Source organism: Lolium rigidum, chromosome 4, assembly GCF_022539505.1.
Source record: "Lolium rigidum isolate FL_2022 chromosome 4, APGP_CSIRO_Lrig_0.1, whole genome shotgun sequence".
Classification (NCBI taxonomy): domain Eukaryota; kingdom Viridiplantae; phylum Streptophyta; class Magnoliopsida; order Poales; family Poaceae; genus Lolium; species Lolium rigidum.
Window position 1 is genome coordinate 202,365,415 of NC_061511.1, and position 17,194 is coordinate 202,382,608.

Below are 17,194 nucleotides of genomic sequence, written 5' to 3' on the forward strand. Positions count from 1 at the left end.
ACCGCCGGCGAGAAGAGGTCATCCTCCCCTAGGTACTTTGCCCTAATAAGGTCTGCCCATAGACGCCCCGCATTCCGGTAAAGCTTCCAGATCCATTTGAGCATCAGAGCGATGCTCATAAAATTCGTGTTAAGGATTCCCAATCCCCCTAATTCGCGCGGTTTGTACACCATGGCCCAACCACCATGTGGTGTTTCCTCTTATTTCCCACTCCCTCCCAGAAAAACTAGGATCGAACCTTGTTCACCAGTCCGTGCGTAATATCATGGAGTAGGTAAACCCCCATTGCAAACATTGGGAGGCTAGACAGGCACGAATTCGTCAATTCTAGTGTCCCCGCATAAGCAAGGAAAAGACCTTGCCACGGGTCAACCCTATGACCCACCTTCTCCGTGAGAAAGTACCAGTCGGCTACGGACAAAGAATTATCGGATACCGGAAGCCCCAAATAAGACGTGGGAAGAGAACCCAACCTACAATTAAGGCATTTTGCTACCCTCAGCTTCTCCTCCGTGACCCCTGTCACCACCGCTTCACTCTTGGTGAAGTTAATCTTGAGCCCCGACATATTCTCAAAACACAGTAAGAGAACCTTGAGGTTTGCCACTCCTAGTGGTGTCGGCTCAACAAGAATCATGGTGTCGTCTGCATACTGAAGACGAGTCACCCCCTGGGATGGAGTGGGAAACCAACCCCTAGATGTGGCCAGCTTGTTTGGCCCTAGCAAAATCACCGCTAGGGCGTCAACCATGAAGTCTAAGAGGACAGGGGAAAGTGGGTCCCCTTGCCGCACCCCCTCGCATTCCTAAAGTATGGGCCAATATCACCATTGATGTTAATAGCAGCCCCCCCCCCCCCCCCGCAACAAGTTGCATCAGGCGATGCACGAACCCTTTCCTCAACAACACCTCCCTCAGGAACTCCAAGTTAACCTTATCGTATGCCTTTTCGAAGTCAATTTTGAGAAGAACACCCTTCAGCTTTTTGACCCGCTGTTCATGGACAATCTCATGTAGCGCCAACACATCCTCGTGTAGGCACCGACCCTTGATAAAAGCCATCTGGTTACGATGCACCGTCCTATGTGCAATCGGGGACAACCTTGTGGCGTATGCTTTGCCGATAAATTTAAATATAACATTAATTAGGGCAATCGGTCTAAACTGTCTTACTGTGTCCGCCCCTCTAACCTTGGGTATAAGCGAAATAATACCATAGTTCAACCATGAAATGTCCACCCTCCCTAGGATGAAATCGTTTAGGATCGCAAGAATAGGTCCTTTAAGAATTTCCCAAAATTTCTTATACAAAGCCACCGGAAGCCCATCCGGCCCGGGCGTAGAGTCCGGTTTCATTCCTGCCAGTACGTCATCAAGCTCCTCCGGAGTGAAGGTCAGCTCTAGACCGTTATTCTCTTCCTCTGAAACCCTTTTCTCGGTCGGCCATTGGTCCGGGGCGAGCGAGAATACCTTGTTCTCCCACACGGAACCCATAAGCCCCTGGTGGAACTCATAGATGTGTTCCACCAGCGCCCGCTGCTCGGAAACCTCCCCAGTTTCCGTGATTAGTCACGAAATCATGCACTTTCTTCGCCTCCCGTTAGCGAAGGCATAAAAGTAAGCCGTACATGCGCCCCCTGGAGCGTCCACTTGAGCCTGCTGCGTTGCCGCCAATATTCTTCCTCCATGTAGTCTAGTTGAATGGTATGGTCCTCCAAGTGGTATCGGAGTGCCCAACCCTCTTCGTCCAAACCTGTGGAGTCAGTAACTCCGTCTAGACTGGCCACTTGGTTGAGGAGCTCCACCCTAAAAGCCCTCTTATCCTTACCTAGGTTTGCTCCCCAACCCTTAAGGAACTGACGATGACTTCTGGCAACGTCCTGCCAGACGTCAATACTACATCTGTGTGGAGCCATCCCCGACATGACTCTAGAAATTCCCCCCCTAAACAGCTCCCCAAAGCCAGGCACACCAAACCACCAGGTCTGAACGAAAATATATGTGTCTTCTTCAAACCTTTCTCGCCGTTGTCTAGGATCAGAGGGCAGTGGTGAGACCCAATCCTAGTAATATCCGTCAGCGAGCACAAGGGAAAAGAGTTTCCCATGACGGCGAGGAAAACACCCTATCAAGGACCGAATGGATTGGTGACGCCTGGTTATTAGTCCAGGTGAAGCGAGCCCGAGCTCTGCTAATTTCCCTTAGCGACAACCCTGCCAACACATCATTGAGTCTGCGCACCCTAGGCCAGTTGACATTGCCATTGCTCTTATCCTCCGCCCGTCGGACAAAGTTGAAATCGCCTGCCATCACAATGGGCAGCTAGTAGGTAGCAACCTACCCTCCAGTTCCCCAGGAATTCCACAGTGCGGTTGTGGTCTGTAGGGCCATAAACCATCACGAATCTCCATTTCATATTGACATTTCGTTGCCATATGTCCGCACTAATGAAGAAGGACCCTTTCCTCCAACACCCAACCTCAAAGAACTCATCCCTGAAGCCCAGGAGCATCCCCCGAAATGTCCCGAGGTAGGGACCCAGTCCAGCAGAGTTGGCCCCTACCTCTAGCCATCTAAGCTCCTGGGATGAAAACTCTTGCTTAATAGTTTCCTGAATGACGATGATGTCGACCCGCTCATTTTTGAAAATATCCATCAGTTGTATGCGCCAAAGCCCCTAATGTTCTGTATCATGAATCTCATGACGTGCCCTTGCCATGATGTACCCTTGCGTTTGCCCTTCCGTTTCCGGTCCGTCAACACCGACTTCCTCCGCCGACGCTGCACCCCCTTAGCGGGAGCTGTATCCCTTCCCTCAAAGTTAGCATCCGATTGATCAGACTCGGTCCTCTCTGACCCTGTCCCATCAACGGCCCTGGACCAACAACACTCGCTGACAAGGTATTAACTTGTCAATGCCTACAAGTAGTAGACTAGGGTTTCGTTGGATGTAGAGGGCAAGTAGATCTTGAAGGTTTCAGCCGAAAAGTACTCGACGATGTAAAAGCTAGGGTTTGTGAAACAATGATTCGATCCTTTCTTTGTCCCTCGACTCCCCTTATATAGGAGGTGGAGCCGAGGGATTCGTGATACACGGGTTTACGGAGTCCGGGAGGGTTTCTAACCCGTCCCGCAAGATTACAAATAATGCTTCCTATTACAACTCTAGCTTTCCTTAATAGTATCTTGGGCTTCCGAATCTTCTTATCCTTCGGGTCGTGGGCCTTCAGTAAACCCCGGGTACCTTCTTCGGCAGGCCCATTGGGGATGCCTATGTCACTCGCCCCAGCCGAATCCTCTGATCCCTGACCGTGTTGCAAACACCCGAGGGGTGGTTCCCCTCCACCTCCTCGACCGGCGCTGAGGTTCCCTCCGCCGCCGCCCTTTTGGCTAGCGCCTCCAGCTCCAAAAGACGAGCCGTAGCCACCAACACCGTGTGTGCCCGCTCCTTGGCACGCAGTAGCGAAATCGCCTCACCCGGAGTACCAGCACTCGGGCTTAAAACAACGCAACTATTTTGCACCACTGTGGAGATATGAGAATAAGCAAGAAGATTGAGATGATTGAAGTTCGTACCTTTCTCCTTGCTCATGTCCGTCTCCAGGTTCTTGTCCCTCGTGCATCGATGTGCTTTCATCAGTGTCGTGCTTCCCGTTGCCGCGCCCGTGTGCCTTGCACTCTTGCAAACCACCGAGGCAGGAGTCGATGGCGCCCTCCTGGTGTACGAGGCGGCCTTGGAGCGCCTCCCCTGGACTATCGAAAAAGTTGCCAGCGCGTCCGCTTGCAGGTCCTTCTGCAGCATCTCCACCTCCTTCTTCCTCATCTCATGCATCTCCTCGTCATCATCCACCGACTCCACCTCCACCATCTCCCCCTCAGTTGTCCCGAGCCTGGCCAGCTTGGCTAGTGGCCCCTCCGCCGCTGGGATGTCCACCACCCAAGAGGAGTCCAACCCCGTCACCTTGGAGCCTATCTCCGTAGAGATGGTGGATCCACTACGGCCTGCCAGGCTCGCCTCACTGTCCCTTTTGTCCCGTCAGGGCCCTAACCCCCACCTCGCCATCGCATGTTAGGGGAGGGAGCAACGAAGCAACCTTGCCAGATTCGACCCGTATTGGTAAATAGACGCCACCAAGGCTTCTGGCCTAAGCGGCTTGCTCTTCGGGATGGAAGGAGCATTCTGTGAGCCCCTCTCGAGCACCCCCACCGCCTTGTTCCCTTGCCCACCCGCGGATGTCGCTGGTCCTGTCTCCTTTTCCTTCTCTTTTTCCTGGTCATTGTATCTTCTTATCCTGCCATGTTTGTTCCACTCCCTCCGACGAGAGGTCATCCGAGTCAAGATCATTCTCTTGGTCTGTGTGCGACAGATGCGGCGACGGTCCCCCAGACCCTCCTGCCCACCCCTAGGTGGCGTCTCCGCTTGCACTCCCGCCGTGAATCCTTCCCCATTGACAAAAACTTGCACATAGCCCTTGATCCTCTATGGGTACCGGTAGTGGAAGCGCACCCTGACCGGCTCCCTTTCCCAATTTGGCGGCTGAAGAGAGGAAGACAAGGGTACAAGATCATAGGCTTCCACTACAGGAGGAATGGTTAGCAAAAGAGAAGAAGACCGAAGAACGTGCTCTTGTTTTTTCGAATGGAGGACGAGACCCCCAACCTCTACATAGAAAAGATGCATACGACCATCTTTATTAATTTATTCAACAAAGGACGGATAAAGAGCATACATAAAAAAACACGAAGCCTCTGCACAACACCTACTGACCCGACAATGGGTGAAGCTCGTCTCAGCATCGCATACCCCGGTTTGGCAGACTCTTAGCGAGCACCTCATGTACCCACTACGGAGTCGTGACCTCCATCGTCCTCCGTTGAGACTCCGCGACTCCACGCCACCAAGACCCACCGTAATTGATGTGTTAATAACCATACTGCTCCACCCCACTTGTCACCTCCATCTAGCAGATGCTCCAAAAACAATGTTTTTTCGATAAAGGGAATATATTAATATCGAGAGATACCAATTACACCCAATATCTGCAACAACGCCATTCCGAGCGGATTCGGGGGCGTCAGCGCTGGCTGAGAAGATGCGGAAACGGCGGGAAGGTTTGGAAGATGGCGGGGGAGGGGAAAATATCACTAGTAGAAACAAGGGCTTTGGTTTTTTGCCCCAAAGAGCTTTTGCACCGAATTTGGCACGAACCGGTGCTAAAGGGGGTCATTAGCACCGGTTCGTGCGGTCCAGCCGTTTGATGGACCTTTAGCACCGGTTCGTGTTACGAACCGGTGCAAATGAGCTATCTTTAGCACCGGTTCGTAACACGAACCGGTGCTAAAAGGTTGGCATCGGCCGCGAACCCTTTTGCACCGGTTCGTAACACGAACCGGTGCGATGTTAGCACCGGTTCGTAACACGAACCGGTGCAAAAGGTTTTTCTCCTCCCCACGCACCTCCACCACAATCCCCCCGTGGATCGCCTTTTTTAACACTGTAAAATAGAAAAGAAAATGATAGAAAATTCAAAAAATAAAATCTTTTGTGATTCCTGTATGTTACGCAACCTACTATTAGGGAAAATTAACAAATTTCAATTTCAATTTTATTTGCAACAAAAGTTTGAAAAATGGTAAAACCGCATTAACTTTTGCATACGACCTCGGAAAAAAACGTATAATATATCAAAATTATCGTGGGAAAATGTTACATCCGAATTCACCAGGGTTTACCCGGTTAGCCAATTCTTAGATTCTCAAAATTCCAAATTAAAATATGAAAGCAGGAAGATTTTAGTTTTTCCTAGAAATTTAGAAATTTATATATATATATATTTTTTTTTAAATTAAAATTAATAATTGCATCATGCAGATTGCTATTACTTTTAGCAAATTATAAGATTTTCAAATTTTCAGGTTTTAGGTTTGGCAAAAAAAATTAAAAAATTAAAAAATTAAAATAATTAAAAATAATATAAAGTATGAAGTTAATGTTTATTTATTTATTGAAGATTATTATTATATCATTACTTTTGTTTATTAAAAGACTTATTTGAAATTCAAACAATAAAGAAATATGACATCGACCGATATGTTAATAGGATTGATATGATACTACCATCACATGTATGCGCGCGAAGCACTTGGATGCGGGATGGAAAGGAACGAGGAAGTTAAGCGTGCTAGTGCTAGAGTAGTGGGAGGATGGGTGACCGAGCGGGAAGTCTGAGCACGAGTAAATAATTAGACTAGAGATAAGAGTAGTTAGAGACTAAACTTGTGAAATAACTAAATATTAGAAATTCTGAAGAAAAGAAAAAAAGGGAGTGAAAAAAATTCATAAAAATTTTACGATAGTGGGGTTCTACCGCGGCAGCGTTTTGGGGCGTTTTCCTGCCGCGGCAGACCTTTTAGCACCAGTTCGTATTACAAACCGGTGCTAAAGGTCCTCTCGTTCGGGGCCCGACAGCCGCCACGTGGTGACCCCTTTAGCACCGGTTCGTAACTGAACCGGTGCAAAAGGGGGGGCCTTTTTGCACCGGATGCTTTGCACCGGTTGGGCATTCGGTGCATATGACCCTTAGCAACCGGTGCAAAAGCACCATTTTCTACTAGTGTATGCTCGGCCGGTGGCGCGGTCAAATATAGTTGGCCTCCTTTTGGGGACGGTTCTTATAATTTGACTCCTCTAACAGTATAAATGATCGGTTAGGAGCGGTTTTAGCCAAATTTTACTCATCCAAAGCGTTCTAAGGGATCGCTTCGAGATGCTTTTAGGGGTAGTCGACCATGTTATCTCATGTTTTCCGTTGCGCGCTGCCGCGGGCCATGGGATCATTTGTACAAGCACATCGATTTTGATGTCGATTTCTGCATTATGTTCACCAAAATTTGAAGGTCGTGGAGATCTGGATTTGGAATTGGAATTTCAAAAATTAGATTTAAACTTATCTGAGGAACGATCTAGTCTTTAATTGGTCCAGTGCCATGTCCCCGGGGAGAGGAAATCGGTCTCCCGGGGGTGGCACGATGCGGAAGGAGAGAGAAAGTGATGTTGGAAATTATATGAATTTTATAGAACTATTCTTCTTGGGGTCTTATAGAAGTACATAGTGTCCTAGTAGGGAGAAATGGAGTATGAGACAAGTAATGATACATTTAAACTTAATTCTGGCAAAAAAAACATAATATGAAATACACAAATTTACTTATAAGAGTTATCACTCGATGTCTTCATCTCTTATCTAGGGTTTCCTCGAAATAGGCTTTCGCTCCGCTATATTAATATAGCAACCACACGATACAAGCATGCTGGAGCCGCAGCACAACCAGGCCCAAAAGAAACGGAAGAGAAAGAGAAAATAAAACAAAAGCCGACACCGGTAGCTCGACAAGAACGATGACGACCCTGCAACCGCTGCGCCTCCGGAGAATTCCCACCACACTCCTAGCACCTCGAACCGCCGCATACCAAAACAACACCTTCAACAAGGAGAGCGACGACGACGCCGCTGCTGTCCAGAGAACTCCTGGGGTTTCCCCCGGTACACGGAAGGAAATGGAAAGGGGGTACATCCGACGCCCTCCAAGAAGGCAAGGTGGCACCCTCGGGCGCCACCGCGTCAGAGTCGGATGAGCCAACATGGATTTCTCCCAACCCCAAATCCACCATCCTGGACGATTCGAAGAGCTCCCCCCAACCTACCGCCCACCAACACACGCCCCCGCGGTCTTGAAGTCCTCATCGCTGTCTCGCCGTGGACACCGGCGCAAGGCCTAGAGGAAGAAGAGGGAGACAACAGGGCCCGGGGTAGCACACCACTACCGGCGGGAGGGAACAACCTCCACCGGACGACCACCACCTGCGGTCGTCACGGCAGCCGACCGGACGAAGCAGCAAGGACAAACCAGGCCCCTCCTGGCCCGGCCGAGCCCATCCAGGCCCGTGAAGTCCTCGCCGCCAAGTTGCAGCAGGCCGGCCATGGCGTCGCCACCACCCTACCACCGCCGACGAGCCTCTTCCGCCACCAGGGAACCGCAAGGTCGGCCAGGGGCCTACGGCCCGCCAAGCCCAGATCGGGCCCAAAAGGGGCCCAGATCTTGGCCGAACGGACGCCGCCACCACCCCTCCCGACCGCCGCTCCGCCGCCAACGACGGCGCCGCTGCGCCTCCTTCCACCCGACACGCGGATCTCACGCCGCCGCATCAATCCGCCAAAGGCCGAGGTGCACTGCCACGGGCTGCCCTGCGCCGCGCCAGGGCTCCGCGCTCGCGGGGAAAGGCCGCCCGCCGCCGCCGGCACCGCACAGGCAACGCCCGGCGGCCCATGCCGGCGGCGGCGCAGAGAGGGAGGGGGAAGAAACGGGCTGGGAGGCGCGGCGGCTAGGGTTCGCCCCTGCTCGCCCGCGCGGGGGGCGAGAGGAGCGAGACGGGGGTTTTTTCGTGTCTGAGTGTGTCCTACCATCTAGGGTTTCCTAGTTCAACGGAAGCTTAATCAAGCTTGTTCCATATGGCCAACATGAAACATCATGTAAATGTTATTTTTTTCATTCTAGGAACAAGTGAGCTCCATACCAATTATATTTCAAAATGCATTTTCAAAAATCGGAATATATGTAATAATTTAAAAGAACAAAATATTAAGTACTAGTTTCTCTACGAATATCACGGAAAGACTTGCAAAGATTTTCCCCGTGCAAAATGATAAAGTGGTGCAAACGGATTGCTCTAAGTTACTAACAACCTTTAAAATTGTTTCTAAACGTTCAACTTAATTATGTATAAATAGAATCAAGAAAACTTGTGTCCAAACAGTACTCAAAAGTTAGGTCGTGTGATTTTTTTGACAACTTTTCAAATCTAGAAATATGATCTTTATTACTGAGCTCCATTGTTATTTTCGCGATTGCTTTATCCTAGTTCAGCTTCTACGAGCCACAAGCTGAAGCTAACACAAACAAGTATAGTATGTGATAGTCTTCTTTTAGTGATAGTTATTCTGTAATCGAAATACTTAATTTGACAATTATATTCATTGTAGGTATTGAAAGACAACACTGAACAAATTTATTTTGTCCCTGCAATGATGGAGCAAGCAAAGATTATCCTAAAGAAGTGTGGTGGACTGCCCCTTGCAATATCAACCATAGGTGGATTTCTAGCAACTAAGCCAAAAACTGCTATTGAATGGAGAACGATGAATGATCGTATCAGTGCTGAACTAGAGATCAATCCTGAACTTAGGACAATAAAGACAGTTCTTATGAGGAGCTACGATGGCTTGCCATATTATCTCAAGTCTGTTTTCCTGTACCTATCAATATTTCAAGAAGATCAAGTAATTAGTTTGGATCGTCTGGTGAGGAGGTGGATTGCAGAGGGATACTCACGAGATATTCATGGCATTACTGCCGAGCAACTCGGTCGTAGGTACTTTGAAGAGCTTTTGGATAGGAGTATGATCCTGCCACGGGAAGATGTAAATGATTACAATGGAAAAATTAATTCTTGCCAACTTCATGATATCATCCGGGAAATATGCATCTCAAAGGCAAGAGAGGAAAACCTTGTCTTCAAACTGGAGGATGGGTGTTGTTTGAGTAGCACACAAGGTCCAATACGCCATCTTGTCATAGGCAGCAACTGGAAAAGGGATGGAGATGCATTGCCAGGTGTGCTGGACTTGTCTCACCTACGGTCATTGACCGTGTTTGGAGACTGGAGACCATTTTTCATCTCCGAGAACATGAGGTTCCTCCGAGTGCTCGATTTGGAAGACACAATAGGGTTGAGAGATCACCATCTTGACCGTGTCGGACAACTCCATCACCTCAAGTACCTTTCTCTTCGAGGATGTTGGAATATTTACTGTTTGCCTAATTCTGTGGGGAATTTGCGGCACCTGCAAACACTTGATGTTAGAGGTACACAAATATTTGAGTTGCCAAGAACAATCACCAATCTTGGGATGCTACGGAACCTTCGTGTATCGATAGGACACACTAATGTCAAGGGAGAGCAGGACATAGAAGTTTCGTATGATGAGTACGTTCATGATATTGTCCCCTCCTTGGTTGACTCATGTTGCCTTTGGATGACTACGGTTCCTGTTTTATTGAGACCACAAATTGTAGCTGGCGGTTTGAACAGGCGCGATGTACTCAATCTGTTTCGCTATGAGCTTTATGACAACAAGCTGTGTGGTGCTAAAGTTCCTAGAGGAATTGGTCAGCTGAAGGCCCTGCACAAACTAGATGGTGCCTATGTTGAGGGGAATGCCACCGTAAAAGAGTTTAGAGAGCTTAATGAATTGCGTAAGCTTGGAGTGGTTGGTATCAACAGCAAAAACAGCATGGAGTTCTGGTCTGCCATTGCTGGTCACTACCATCTTCGATCTCTTTCAGTGAGAAGACATTCATGGTACAATGAGTTAGATGGTTGTCTGGGTGAGGGTTTGTTGCCACCAAGCTGGCTTGAGAGCCTCAAGCTGTACGGCAAGCTAGTCAGGGTAATGGATTGGATCCATCAGCTTCGGAATCTCTGCAAGTTGGTGCTTAAGAATAGCAGTTTGAAGCAAGATGATGCCATACGAGCCCTTGGGATGCTACCAAATCTTGCAGTTCTACGCCTGAAGGAGGATTCATTCTTGGGGGAACAGCTCCATTTCCAAAACTCGGCTTTCCCGAGTCTCGTGGTGTTGGAGCTTTTTTCCTTGGACCTTGAATCGGTGCTGTTTGAAGAAGACGCAATGCCTAGGCTCGAGCTGCTACAAGTTGGTTTTTGCCACGAGCTGAAGAAAATCTCCGGGCTATCAGTTCTCACAAGCCTCAAGGAAATTAGGCTGGGTTATTATACGGAATCATTGAAGCCAGAGATCCTGAGGCAGCTAGGGGAGCGTCAGAAGCACGTCATGGTGAAAGATGTATGAATTCCACAGATCGGTGTCTCCCCCTTTTCTCCTTCGTGTTGGAGTAGTTGTATATATTTCGGGGACCAGTGTAGATGGGCTCCGAACTTATAATGGCTGATTTACATTATTATTCTAAACATGTAATCCTGTTGCGATTGGAGCATATTTTTCTGGGCAGAGTTAAATTTTCTGTGGTCGAGTGCGCGTCGTTCCAGACTCCCAGACTCAGGTGACCAGGTCGCGCCTCCCTCGCCTCAATCCCTACTGTCCTAGGTCGCGCCTCCTCGCGAACTCCGGCGGTCGACCCTTGCTCTGCTGCTCCCCGCACGGCACAGGCGGACCGGCCCACCCGACCAGCCCAAGGTCACGCCGACGCCCTCTAGAGATCTGACGGATGACACTCCGCCCTTTGCCGCTCCAACTCGCCCCTCTGGTCGCCGCACCACGCCCTCTGGTCCGGCGGCGTCGCTCGCCTCGATCGCTGCCGCAGTGCTGCTGCTCTGCTCGGTATGCAGCTGTGGCTCCGGCGGCCTCGCGCTTGATTCCAACCGGAGTTGCGGGCAGACCAAATGCCGTCAGGCACATAGGCCATAGATGGGCACCAGCGACCAAGCCAATCAAGTAGGTGCCAATATGGGAACTAGCGATCGAGCCAATAATTAACCAGGTTTTCCCTTGTGCTATGTTGTTCCCTTTGCAATCACCTTATTGCAGACCATAAATGTAGGTAATTTTTTGTTCTGTTGCGAGAGAATGTAGTAGGAAAAAACCCGTTATGGCTTGCACCTGGAATTGCAACCCCAATTAGTTATTAAATTCAGAGCTGTGAAGTTTACAGGCTTTACCTGCGTCGTATTTTTCGGCTCTGCACTTTTTATGGAAATGCAGCCTTTTTTTTTAACATTGTACCAATTTGCCTTGATGGTTTGGATAACCACCAATAGGAACACATCCGTTTGATCTAATAAATAAATACGAGCTACAAATCCTGAACAATATTTCCTTTAATTTTAGTTTCAAGCACCATGCTGAACATGATGTGTCCTGTCACTCCCCTAAAACAACTTAGCCTATCTGTGCACAAATGAAGCTAAATCCCCTTAGAGCATCTCCAACAGACGCTGTAAAAGTCCCGCGCGGCAAAAAAACCGCCGGTTTGCCGCGCGGGTGCTGCCGCGCTGCTCCAGCGGAGGCGGGAAAATGGTGTGCGCTAAAGTTTTTGCCTCCCGCGCTTTCGCGCTATCCCGCGCGGGAAACTTGCCGCGCGCTGCCCCGCGCGCTATAAACTCGCCACGCCGAAAGCAGCCAACTGCCATCCCTCCCACGCGTTCGTCTCTCTCCCCGCCTCTCTCCCTCCCGCGCCGCTCCGCCTCCGGCCGTTCCGCCTCCGCCGTCGTCCCCTCCGCCTCCGCGCCGCCGCCCCGCCTCCGGCTACCACGGCGTTCGGGCGCGGCCGAGCGGCCGATTCGACGCGGAAATCCTTTTCGGCGAGGAGCGGATCCGCCTCGGCACGTTCGACACGGCGCACGAGGCGGAGCGGGCGTACGACGCCGTCGTGTGGCGGCTGGGCCGCTCCCGCCACGCAATGAACTTCCACGACGTGTTCACGCGGGAGCAGGCGGAGATGCTCGCGCCGCCGCCGCCGGTGATCACGCGGGAGCAGCAGCGCCGACAGCGGGAGCTGGAGCAGCGCCTTCTCATCGCCGAGCGCGACGAGGCGCTGCGCCTTGAATGGGTGCGCCGCTTCCCCGAGGACGTCGCCGCCAAGGCGGCCTTCTACGCGCAGAAGGAGAAGAAGGAGGAGGAGAAGGCGGCAGCGAAGGCAAAGAAAAAAGCGGCGCCGAGTCCGCGGCGAGGAAGGCGGCGAGGGCCGCGAAGGCGGCGAGGAAGGAGGAGCAAAAGAAGAACGGCGCAGGGCCGTCGACCATCGTCCTCTCGTCCTCCTCCTCCTTCGATTGGACGTCGGACGAGTAGTTAGCAGTTCTATATGTCGTATTGTATCGTTGAACTTTTAAAATATATTCGTATTTTCGATCAAATTTTCATAGTTTGTTTGATTTAAATTTTCAAAAATACGGTCGGATTAGCAGTTTGTGCCGCGCGCGCTGCAAAATAGAGCCTCTGCCGGAGGTGCGTTTTTCGCACAGCAACGCGCGCTGCAAAATAGAGCCTCTGCCGCGGGCAAATTCGCTAACACGCGCTAGCGGTATACAGCGCACCGAATTGCCGGTTTACAGCGCCAGATTTTACAGCGCCTGTTGGAGATGCTGTTATGCACTATATAAATAATTAGTTGACGTTGCTCATATACATCCGCAGTTTTCTGCACTGAGCCAATTCACTAGCCGGCACCATTTGAGGTGTAGAGCGTGAATCGGGCGCGCCGGCGTCTCGCGGCACGACGGTTTTCGTGGGTGGGGCGCCTTGTCAGCGAGAGGACGCGATGGTTCGCATCGGCCACGACACGGGAATGTTGGTCGTCGGTGTTTAATGGTCTCCCGCACGGAAACCGAGGCGGTGACGAGGGCAGCGACTGGCCACGCGGCGTTCAGTCGCCTACGCCGCTGTAAATGCGGGTAGTTGGCACCACTATTTAGTATGTACACCGTCACCACCGCGGTGCTATCCTCTCATCTCCACCGCCGCCGCCGCGCCATTCTCTCCTCTCCACCTCAAAGATGTCGCGCCGTCTTAAGACGACGTACTCCATGCTTGGTCTCAACGGCCGCGCGCTGCGTGCGGCGCCTTTACCATCACCGCAGCTGGAGTCGTAGCCTGATGCGGACTACAACTCCGACGACGCCAAGGACCGACGGTTCGCGGCGTGGCACGAGGCCTACGTCACAGATGTGGAAGCTGAGGTGGCAAAGGAGGCGGCGCAGTGGGGCGAGCATCCGCAGTCCCCCGCCGACCTGGAGCAAGCGGCGATCCTGGCATCGTTGAACGTGCAGCGCTTCCGGAGGTTGAAGGAGGAGCAGCGGGAGTTCATCAACGTCGCTAACCTCGAGCACGCCCTTGAGATCTCGCGCCAGCGAGCTACCACGGAGGAGGCGGGACGCCTCCTCATGGAGGCGGAGCGACAGAAGCTCTACGAGCTCAACGCTCATTGCCACTACGAGGCGTCCGCCCGCGAGCAAGCGAGGCGCGCCGAGAACGAGGCTTCTCGGTAAATGCTGGAAGCGCGGGGATAGCGCCGCCGGCAAGCTCCTGCGACGCCGGTCGCCATGCTCCACCACCAGATGTGCGAAGCAAGGGACAAGAGGCGGGCACGGACGCAGGCGGTAAATGCGAAGAACGATGACGAGGCAGGCCCGTCGGGCGCCCCAACCTACGGCCAGTAGATTAGAATTAAGTTTAAATTTTATTTAGATTTAAATTTAAGTTACTTGTATATAAATTTCGTATGAATTTCGGTTTTAAATCCCACTGTGGACCATACATGACCCGGTGCGCCATGAAACAAGAGGTGAAGGCGAGACAATCAGGTCGGTCTCAGGTAAGAGCATCCCCACTCGTTGGCGCTCCACACGCCCAAATCCGGCAAAACTTTCATCCGGATTGGATGAAAATTTGGCCTGGGGAGCGCCGAATTTCCAGTCGTCCACCCGGAGTTCGGCGGACATAGTTTAAATTCAAACAAAGAGCCGTCCCGCGCTACAAGTACGGCCAGTTGATCGGCAAAAGGAGCAAAAAGATCAGCCACAGATCGGCGATCGGAGGGAAATTACACGGAAACAGGCTCGTCGGCAGTCCCGGCCGGCACGGCGGTGTCCGACGGACCAGTTTCCTCACACGCCGTGGCCGAAGGAGCGGCAGTGGACGTCGAAGCAGCCGCAGTGGACGAGGTAGATGGTGACGAAGCCGAGGTTGGAGCCGACGGAGACGACGAAGGACTGGCCGGAGTGGCTTGGAGGATGTCGCTACGGTGGCCCTGGTACCAATTCCTCGTCTCCTCGTCCATCAGTTCCATGTCGCCGCCGCCCATCAGGAACGCCAAGTCTGTGTTCCTCTTCTTCGCCGCCACCATCGTCTTCAGCAGGGTGATCCGGACGCCTTGGTTGGCGAGCATCTCCCGCCACCTGCCGTCGAACTTGTCGTTCCTCCCGTCGGCGTGCGACCTCAAGTCGGCCCACCACTTGTCGATCGACGCATGCATCCTGTCGGCGGGATTGTCCGTCCGTTTGAGCTCTTTGAGCTTTTTCTGGCCGAGTTCAGGGCGCCCTTCCGCCGCGCAAGCCGCCGGAGCGTCGGGGTTGTACTGCTCGGTCTTGCTCTTCGAGAGGGTCGTGCGAGTTTCCTTCCACTTCTCGCATTTCTCGAGGCGAGCGTAGACGTTGAGGAACTTGAACTGCAGGCCGGTGTCGTCGGTGTACAAGTCCAAAGCTCGGCGCAGCTGGGGAAAAAAGAGCACGGCGATACGGGTCAGCTAACGACGATGTACCTCGGTGATGCAGGGTCGACGGAGCATACCTTTTGCTCCAAGTCGTGGCCGCTGATCGGCCGTTTGTCGACCTCCTCTTGTATGCCGTGCCATTTGTTGCACGCCGTCTGCATAATCCCCCAATGGGTGGCCATTGCCTTGTCTCCCCGGTACACGTTTGTTGGGGGGATGACCCCCGGTATGCCAAAGGCATGCCAAACCGGGTGGTTTGAGCCATCAAGATACCGGTTTAATATTCTTACCGGAGTACAAAGATAAGAATTTGGCTAAGTGAAGCTGAGCCGGTATCCCCAAGAGGGGTATACCGGAACCGGATAAAGAAGATACCGGAAAGAAGGGCCTGTCGGCAAGACTGGTCAAAGATTCTCTTCAGAGCTAGAAGACAAGGATGAGCTAAGCAAAGTGACTTTAATCGGAGCCCTGGCGCCAAAGAGAGGGGTGACGCTGAAAGAAGCCGGAGGACGTCAGCGTCCCTGATTAAAGAAGACCCCGGCGTCATCCATGATTAAAGTAGCTTTGTAAAGTAGTTTGTCCAGTCAAAGATGCCATTAGGGTTTCTTGTTCTGTAAGCCACCCTCTCCCCTATATAAGGAGAGGGGGCACAGCCTCTCACAGGCGCATATTGACAGAGGAGATTAGACGATAGACCTTGTATCCAAGAACCTGTAACCATGTTGAGATCAATGAAGCTAGCGATCTAGTGAAGAGTTCTTCCTCTTGTCTCTCTTCTTGCATACCGGCCTTTGGCTGAGTTCTTGAGGAAAGCATCCGGAAGTTCATCCCATCTAGTCGCAAACCCTCCCCCGAATCCTCTAGCGCCCATTCGGCCCCAACTTAAGCCATCCCATGGCATCTGCTCGTTCGCCACGACGACAGTTGGCGCCCACCGTGGGGCATGAAGTGGCGCTTGCTGGAGTTCACATTCGGGCGGGCATCCTTGATACGCGTACAACACGCGTCCGTTGGGAACCCCAAGAGGAAGGTGTGATGCGTACAGCGGCAAGTTTTCCCTCAGTATGAAACCAAGGTTATCGAACCAGTAGGAGCCAAGAAGCACGTTGAAGGTTGATGGCGGCGGGATGTAGTGCGGCGCAACACCGGAGATTCCGGCGCCAACGTGGAACCCGCACAACACAACCAAAGTACTTTGCCCCAACGAAACAAAGTGAGGTTGTCAATCTCACCGGCTTGCCGTAACAAAGGATTAGATGTATAGTGTGGATGATGATTGTTTGCGTAAAACAAGAGAACAAGTATTGCAAGAGATTGTATTTCAAGAAAGAGAATTGGACCGGGGTCCACAGTTCACTAGAGGTATCTCTCCCATAAGATAAACAACATGTTGGGTGAACAAATTACAGTTGGGCAATTGACAAATAGAGAGGGCATGACCATGCACATACATATTATGATGAGTATAGTGAGATTTAATTGGGCATTACGACAAAGTACATAGACCGCCATCCAACTGCATCTATGCCTAAAAAGTCCACCTTCAGGTTATCATCCGAACCCCCTGATGACCCACAAGTATAGGTGGTGTATCGTAGTATTTTCGATAAGTAAGAATGTCGATCCCAACGAGGAGCAGAAGGTGTTGACAAGCAGTTTCGATGAAGGATTCACTGTAAATGCTCACAGACAAGTATTCAGGGGGTTTTGATGTAACAGTTGAATAAAGTACGAGTAAGTAAACTGCGAGAGTAACAATTGCAGCGAGTGGCCCAATCCTTTTTAGCACAAAGGACAAGCCGGTTTGTTTACTTATAATGACCAAACGTTCTCGAGGACACACGGGATTTTAGTCTAGTGCTTTCGCTACATACGGCTAAATAATCTTCATT

The 17,194-nt window shown here is 51.3% G+C and overlaps 1 protein-coding gene across 1 annotated transcript in view; it reads left to right on the forward strand.

Annotated features, from left to right (window-relative positions):
• Positions 1-10,927, forward strand: part of LOC124648052 (disease resistance protein Pik-2-like) — a 29,553-nt gene extending 18,626 nt beyond the window's left edge. The window contains exon 4 of the mRNA XM_047187878.1: positions 9,041-10,927. Within this exon, the coding sequence (XP_047043834.1) occupies positions 9,041-10,927 (1,887 nt within the window). The remainder of the gene's footprint in view (positions 1-9,040) is intronic.
• The last annotated feature ends 6,267 nt before the right edge of the window (positions 10,928-17,194 follow it).